The sequence below is a fragment of the Octodon degus genome, unplaced genomic scaffold, assembly GCF_000260255.1.
Source record: "Octodon degus isolate 3935 unplaced genomic scaffold, OctDeg1.0 scaffold00048, whole genome shotgun sequence".
NCBI classification, from domain to species: Eukaryota; Metazoa; Chordata; class Mammalia; order Rodentia; family Octodontidae; genus Octodon; species Octodon degus.
The window spans coordinates 8,704,353-8,712,707 of NW_004524624.1; the positions used below are offsets into that span (position 1 = coordinate 8,704,353).

Consider the following 8,355-nt stretch of genomic DNA (forward strand, 5'->3'; position numbering starts at 1 on the left):
TGTAAATAAGATCTCAAGTCCGCATCTTGTACAGCAATTAACCACTAAGAAGAATATATGCAGTGTGTTATTTGTTAAAACTGTACTTCCGATTTGATTTGAAACTGTCTCATTGCTGTCTGTTTATCAATAAAATTTTGAAAAAAAAAAAGGCACAAACATATTCTATCATGTTTTTGTTTTTTTTGTTTTTGTTTTTTGTTTTGGTGGTACCAGGGATCAAACTCAGGACCTTACACTTGCCAGGCAAGCACTTATTCCACTGAACTATCTCCCTGCCCCCCATATTCTATCATGTTAAACACCTAAGGAAACAACTGAATCTAATTCTCCTATTAATTAAAAACTCTGTACTAAGGACACAGATCTATGAGGTAACAAAAGCACCTCACACTCAACTGCAGTCCTTAGTTCAGCTTTCTGTCTCCCTTTCTCCATTACAGAGAGAAGATAGTAATACAGACGCTCATTTCTAAGCTCCTAGACTTTTAAATAACACATCTTAAATGAGCAAGGTTCTGCATACCCAGCAAGACTTTTTTCCCCTAACTGTGCCTCTAGGCAAGAAGAACAAAATTAAAATAGCTGAATCAACTGGCATCTCCACTTTTGCCAAATGACTAACCGGGGCCTTTATTTTTAAACACATGTTAGACACTCATCTGTCATGGTTAGGTCAAATACAGGCCATCGTGCAGGCAGAATCAGATGACTTTTGAGGTCTCGACCAGCCATATGATTTGTCAAACAAAAATGTAATTATGTCCTCAGGTTAAAAAAAAGAAAAAAGAAAAGCCACCACTCCAAAGCCCAGATGTCTCAACTATAACCTGCTAAAGTCAGTAAATGAAAAAAGAAATCCCTTACCCCTCCTTTCAGTGAGTCAAGAGCTAAGGTTGAGAGCTGCTTTAAAAAGGAAATAAAAATAAGACAAGCCAGAAACCAAGAGGGAGGGGAGTTAGCGTTGGTGGTGACGAATCAGGTCACTAGACCCAGAGGGTGTCTCCTTAACTGTGCAATTAGGACCTCAATAAAAGGCTCCAGTGCCTGCCTCTGGCTCACAGCTGTTGCCCCACATTCTGCTGCCCGCTCCTGAACAAGGTAAGTCTCATAGATGATCTGCTCGAGCATACTCAGGCTCTTGGCTGCAGCTTTGCTTATATGTGAGATTGTGTCAGTGGCTCAGAAGAAATACACTCAAAGCCAACCTCCATTCCTAACACTAAACTGGGAATCCAGGCATCTAAAATGCATTCTTTTCTCTTGGAACTTCTTTATTTTCTTTCTTTCTTTCTTTCTTTCTTTCTTTCTTTCTTTCTTTCTTTTCGCAGAACAGGGGATTGAACTCAAGCCCTTGGGCTTGCCAGGGAAGTACTTATTCCACTGAGCCATCTCACTGGCCCCTTTATTTTCTTTGTTAAAAAATATAAACTGTTCACATGACACAGGCATACTACTATTTAATAAGGCATGGGACTCAGATTGTTATTTAAAAGAAATCCTAGAATCATTTAATGTCTGAGGAGTGTGTGCTTTGCTTTGCCGCTGAATTCGTTTCTGTTCTCAGCAGAGAGAGTTGGACCCAGCCAAGGTAGGAAGCACACAGGCGGACACTCTGGAAGGGCTGATCTCCCTGGGTTGGCTTCATTTGTACATTTCAATACTTACATTTGAGCTCTTTCTTTTCTCACACTTTCCTTACAATAAACTGTCCTCTGAACACATAGCTATTGCTATTGACTGCAGGACAGGGTGAAATGTCTCTTCTGCGGTGTAACCTCTTGTGGAAGATCTCTCACTGCAATGTCCAGTACAAAACTAAATCACTCCTGGAATTGCGATCCCATGTTCTAAGACAGCAGTTAATGCAAGCGGAGTCGGGGTAGGAGCAGAAATAATGGCAATCGTGGTATTCCTTTCCTGAAGGACCTATGCTGGGAAATGAACTGCTTCTTCTTCCTCACAGTCTCCTCTGAGTTTGTGAAGATGCCTGGGCTCCTGAGAGCTGTCCTCTGCATAACTGAGGCATTCCACAAATATGCCAGAGAGGATGAGGACAAGGCACTGCTGACCTGCAGAGAGTTGAAACAGCTCCTTGAGGGCGAGATTGGGGACTTTCTTCAGGTGAGGTTCTCATACTTCTAGAAATTCTTCCCCACTTACCTCTTCCATATAATCCAAGAGAAATAGACATATGTGATCTTTGCCCATTTTGCGCTTGGTTGCCGGTTGGAATGCTTTCTGGCTTTTAAAGAAATGTGGTCTCATTTCCTCAACCAACGCATACTTCGTCCCCCAGAGAAAAGGAGATTTTCATTCCTAGGACTATTGCTTCAGCATAGTAGGCCTTTGAGTGGAGTCATAAACCACTATGCATCTAATTACAGCTCACAAGTGATGTACACGCACTTTAGTCATAGCCCTCTGGTGAGACGGTCACCAAGAGCCAATAAAATTCTTACTGATTTGAGAAATTTCATGATTCTTGAGGAATTGGATTCTGACAATGTGGGTGTAGCTCAGAGGTGGAGTACTTGCCTAGCATGAGTAAGCCTCTGGGTTTGAGATGTACCACTGGGTGAAAGAAGGATTCTCAGGAGGCGTTCATGCAGGACACTTGGCTACATATGAATAAGCTGTTTCTCACTGTGTTTTCATGCAGCCACATGTCATTCATGCTGTGGAGAGACACCTGAATCTTCTGGAGATTGACAATGATATCACCATCAGTTTTGATGAATTTGTTCTTGCAATCTTCAGCTTATTGAACCTCTGTTATCTTGACATACAGTCATTACTAAAGTCAGAACCAAGAGAGGAACCTAAGTCAGAAAGGGGGAAGTCAAATGACGTGGATCTTCAGGAAATCACAAGCAATGATCAGCAAACGGTGGGAACCCTACTAACACAAGAAGAGGTGTTGCTTCCTCCTGGAACCACATCATCATTCCAGCTCAGCCAAGAAGCAAGTAAAGTGGCTGGGAACAATGAAGCGAACCCAAGGAAAGGCATCAAGACTCACAGCCTGCCGAAAGAAGCACCTGAGCCTTGTGGCCCTAAGAAGCGATACCTGGAAAGAGATGAACAGAGCCAAGAGGTGGCCCAAGATGTAACAGCAGTGGAAGACAAAAGAACCCAAATGAAGACAAATAAACCATTAGCAGGGTCAAAACAGACTAGCAGCCCTACAGAGCCAATCCCCAGAGCTAAACAAGTCAGGAGGCAAAATGGTGGTAAGATCAGTGACAGATTTGAAGAACAGGAAGAGAACTTAAAGCGACAAGAAACAACACAGAGACCTCCAGAGCAGGTCTTCACTGCACCAGAAAAGAGCATTAAAAACCACTCTAAAACACTAGAACCACCCCTGCAAGGTGAAGATGAACCCAGGCCAGAGCGCACTGACCTAGTAGAACAAGCTGCTACCAGAAAACCATCTCAGACACAGAACTCAGCGAATCCTGCGGATGACAGATCGTCAGAGACTCCAGAACCAGGAAAGGACATTGACAGGACATCGCCTGAGACTAAGGACAGAGATGAACCTGAGGATTGTGGCAAGACATCTGAGACTCAGAAATCACCAGCACAAGAAAGAGAACATGAAATAACAGACCTACCAGTCCAAGGTGGTAACAAAGATATTTCAGAAACATCTGCTTTTAGAGCTGAAAGGAAAGAAAGTAAAGTCCTTGCAGCCCATGGACTAGCACAGCAGAAAGAAGGTGAGAAAAACACTCAGCCTCCAGTCCTGGAAGCCCAAACACAGGATGGGAAGCATCAGGAACGCCAAAGATCATCAAAAGTAAAGGATGCAAAAAGAGATCCTGAGACATCAGATCTAAGCACAGAAGAAAAAAATCAGAATTGCCCTGAAACTGGAGATGCTTCAACCCCACGAGAAGAGGTAGAACACACAGAGGAGGATAGAGCACCAGCATTTGTGAACAGCAAAAATGCCCCTGCTGCCAAAAGGACACCAGGAGCAAGAGAAAGAATCCAACGATCAGCCCCACTTGAGAGGCAGTCTGAAGGAAAAACAAGCAGGGCCACTGAGCCTTGTGACACGGCAGTTGGAGAGGAAGATGGCTACCAGGGGGAGGATCCTGAGGCCCCCACTGCACTGTGTAGCAGACAGTCTTGTGAAACTCCCAAGCGTCTGGTTCCAGAAGAAGGTGACAGCAGCTCAGAAACAGGTAAACTACATGTGCAAGGGGATTCCAGGAGGCAGGCACACCCACACAAAGGGTCTGTGCAAGGAAGTCACCAGAATAACCCAGAGCTCTGGAAGCTTGGGGCGCCAGGTGAGAACACCAGGGCACAGGAAGCAGTGGTAGTGGTAGTCAGAGAAGAAGATGCATACCTCCCAGAGGAACAGGAAGAGCCTGCCAGAGTAGACCATAGCACAGGGACCAAAAGTCCAGATGCAGCTGTGGAGCCCAGGGGATCCCTAGAGTTACGGAAGTCCACAACAGAAGGTAAAAGCAGGAAGTCCCTGGAGGCAGAAGTCCCAAGTGGCCTGGACACCAACTTCACTGTCACACAGCTCCCCAAAAAGGCAGGCAGCAGAAAAGATCTAAAGATCCAGGGCTCAATGACTGAAGAAGAGGCTGAAGCACCAGAGACACAAGGAATACTCTTTAAAAGGCCACATGAGGACATCTCACCCTTCTACAAGACTCACATTGAAGCAGAGAAACTGGCAACATTGGAAGAAAAGAATGAAAGTCCCTTCACGCCAGCAGAAGAAAGTGAGGACCAACAGAGTGAGAGAATGATTTTCAAAGCATACTCTTCAGTTCCTCTGCCAAGAATTGAAGAAAGGCTGCAGAGAGACCCAAAGCCCTGTTCTGTGCAGAGGAATGTGATCCAATCCAGCACACTATACCAGAGCCTGCAAGAGGAGCTAGAACACGCTAGGAGTGGTGGCTCACGCCTGTGATCCCAGCACCTCAGGAGGCTGAAGTGAAAAGATTGTAAGCTCAAGTCCAGCCTAGGCAACTTAGCAAGATCCTGCCTCAAAGCAAAAAACTGGGGGGGGGTGCTGAGGAGATGGATCACTAGAATAGGCATTTCCCTGGCAAGCTCAAGAGCCTGAGTTCAATTCCCAGTTCCGCCAAAAAAAAAAGAAAGAAAGAAATTGTAAAAGGATAGGGGTATACGTAGCTCAGTAGTAAAACTGTTTGCCTAATGTGCACAAAGCCCTAATTTCAATCCCTGGTACCAGAAAGAAAGAAAAAAAGCAAGAGAGAGAAAGAGAGGGAAGGAGGGAGGGAGGGAGGAAGAAAGCAGGGGGGAGGAGGGAGGAGGGAAGGGACAATCAGCAGCAAACAAACACAAAAACAAGCTCAGACAGTCGGGTGCAACATCCCAGTCAATGACACCCATCCCCAGTAGGACTGGTATCTATTTCAACTGGAGCCAAGCAGTGTATCAGGGAATTTCTACTTAATGAAGAGGACCCTATTGATCAGTAGCAAATATCAGCTCCCTAAGCCCTGGAAACAATCAGGGTCACTCTGAGAGTAGAGCCAAAGATAGAAGCTGTTACCACAAATAGAGGTGAGCCCCGCAAAGCAGGGAACAGGTCTTGTTATCACGGGAATTGCATAGATCTCAACTTGACCCAGACTTCTTCCCTCCAGTTAACCTGCAACATTTACATGCACAATCCAGATGCAGTTAATAATCCTTAACTAATAATCCTAAATGTCAACAAAAACAAATAATAAAGTATTCAGGTACTCGATCCACCACCAATTTGACCAAGCAAACACAATTGATAAGAGTCTTACAACACAATGCCATTTCCAAATGCCAAAGGGAACTTTCTTGTGAAATAATTTGCCTATCACTACAAATAGAATAATTCCTTCCACATCTTTACCAGATACCAATTTCTTCAACTAATGCACTGGCCTTTTTTTTTTTTTTTTTTTTTTTTTCAGTACCAGGGATTGAACTCAGGATCTTATGCTTGTCAGGCAAGCACTTATTCTATTGAACTATCTCCCTGGCCCCTCACTAGCCTTTTAAAATGTAGCGGCAGAAGTAATGAGACTTTGTGCTATTATCTTAACCTAAAATGCTAAATCAAACAATTCAGCTTTATGATATTTCCCAGGAGGATTTCAAGCATATCCTAAAATTTTAGCCCTTAAAATAACTTCACCTATATTCTTTGAATTTCTAAATTGCCTATTCTGTTATTTCAGAAATATCTTAATAAATATGCTAATTTGCTTTGTGTATAGTACTAGTTTCTTTTGCATCACTGAAAAGAAAGTTTTGTGCTAATATCTGTTATTCCTTGTAAGAAAAAGTCTTTTGGCCTGTGCATTGCAGTCTGAGTAGCTGGTTCAAAGATAGCAATGCACAGTATAATAGCTATTGTTATTCTCTTACAATTTTGTTGTGAATTTTTTGTTTTATTGTTTGACAAAATTAAAAAATAAATTCAAATATGACCATAACACAAAGTGATTATGATTTTCTTGCACCTGAAGGATTTTTTTTTGTGGGGGAGGGGGTTGGCTCAGGATGCCTTAAGGGCAGATCTGGTAAGGCCTGAGGATCTGGGAATCGAACCACATTATTCTTAGGCTGACTGCCTTCATTTTAGCAGGCACTTAAACAACTGAGCTAATGGGCAGGCCCCCAAGAAACTGGATTGGGTTGGGTTGGGTTGGGTTGGGTTTGGTTTGGTTTGGTTTGGTTTGGTTTGGTTTGGTTTGGTTTTTGGCGGAACAGGGGATTGAACTCAGGCCCTTGAGTTTGCCAGGGAAGTGCTTATTCTACTGAGCCATCTCCCCGGCCCCAATTTATCCATTTATTCATTCAACAGATTTTTATTAAATGGAAGTCCTTACAGAATGCAATCTCTGATTCAAATTAGCTATCAGAATAATTCGGGTAGTGGCTCCCATGGCTGACATAAAAACCTAAAGAACACACAGTTCTGTAAGAAGATTCCATAAGTAACCAGTCATCTAACAATTCTACTGAACACTTGCCCATGTGGTTTACTAGGGTTATTGAGCTAAAACTGACAATTGAATAACCTGATAGTCAATTTCTTTTGTTTATTCATTTTCTTTATTTTGATAAAGATGTGTCTTGGAGACATTGATCAAAACCAAAAATAATCTTAGTTATTCATGGTTTCTGAAAAGACTAATTAAAGAATGATGTTCTCTGAGCTTAGTCATGGGCCAGAACCAGTTTTGGTAGCCCAGTACCCACTATCCTTTTCAGTCTGCCCTGGAAGCTCAATATCCTTCCATTTCAACTTATATCTCTTCCAGAACACAAACTCTAACTACACATCTTCTTCCTAAGACATTTTCAGCAATTTTTATCCAACCTTTACATCTAAATGAGTAGTCTTACCTGAAAGATTTTTTTAAAAGTTATCTTAAATAACCAAGAGACAATTCACAGAGAGAGAGAGAGAGAGAGAGAGAGAGAGAGAGAGAGAGAGAGAAATGTAAACAAACCAGCCATTTTGGCAAGCAAATGTACAAAATATATCTAGGCCAAAAATTATACATTCCATCAATAATAAAATCGCAAAAGAATCTATGCTGATGGCAAGTAAGGACGTTCCCAGAGCTTGGGTCTGGACCATCCACCAAACACTCAAGAGTTAAAGGTTGGTCCCTAAGCTGTGGAGGTATTGGGAGGTGGCAGAATCTTCAAGGGGTGGGGCCTAGGGGAAGTCTAAGGTCACTGTGGGCATGCCCTTAAAAGGAGTAATGGAGCTGTGATCTCTTCTTTTTCCTTATTGTTTCCCAGATACAGCCCAGTGTGCCCTTTGTCCAGCCAGGTACTCACACCAAGATGTGCTGTCTCACAGCAGGTGTCAAAGCAACATAGTCAAGCATCGTGGACTGAAACTTCCAAAACTGTAAAACAAAATGAATATCTCCCCCATAAACTGATTAATCTCAGGTATCTGTTACAATATCAGAAAGCTGGCTGACATATATTCTACCTTTCATAACCCTCAAAAATCACAATTTAGGGGTGCTGGGGAGATGGCTCAGTAGAATAAGTGCTTGCCTAAGTGCAAGGGTCTGAATTCAATCCCCAGTTCTGCAAAAAAATAAAAATTAAAAAAAATATTAATAATAAGTGCTTGCCTAACAAGTGCAAGGTCCTGAGTTCAATCCCAGGTACTGCAGGGGAAAAAAAAAAAATTTACAGTTTTTTCACTTATCAAATTGGTAAAAAATATTTATTTATTTATTTTTTGTGGGGGGAGTACTAGAGACCCAGCACTTGCCAGATGGGCACTTATGCTGTTGAGCTAGCTCCCCAGCCCTACTGATTTGTTTCTAACAGCCACACAAATTT

At 42.6% G+C, this 8,355-nt stretch overlaps 1 protein-coding gene across 1 annotated transcript; it reads left to right on the forward strand.

The window, feature by feature from the left end:
• The first annotated feature begins 1,057 nt into the window (after positions 1–1,057).
• Positions 1,058–4,962, forward strand: Tchhl1 (trichohyalin like 1). Its single transcript, XM_004632476.2, has 3 exons — positions 1,058–1,101; positions 1,967–2,124; positions 2,663–4,962. The coding sequence occupies exons 2-3, from the start codon at positions 1,987–1,989 to the stop codon at positions 4,940–4,942; spliced, it is 2,418 nt and encodes an 805-aa protein (XP_004632533.1). The 5' UTR covers positions 1,058–1,101; positions 1,967–1,986; the 3' UTR covers positions 4,943–4,962.
• Positions 4,963–8,355: the final 3,393 nt, after the last annotated feature.

Bases quoted from the DNA above. Each gene is read 5' to 3' on its own strand.
- Tchhl1 (XM_004632476.2), top strand. From the start codon at position 1,987: ATGCCTGGGCTCCTGAGAGCTGTCCTCTGCATAACTGAGGCATTCCAC. The intron at 2,125-2,662 runs GTGAGGTTCTCA...GTTTTCATGCAG, and splicing joins AGATTGGGGACTTTCTTCAG to CCACATGTCATTCATGCTGT.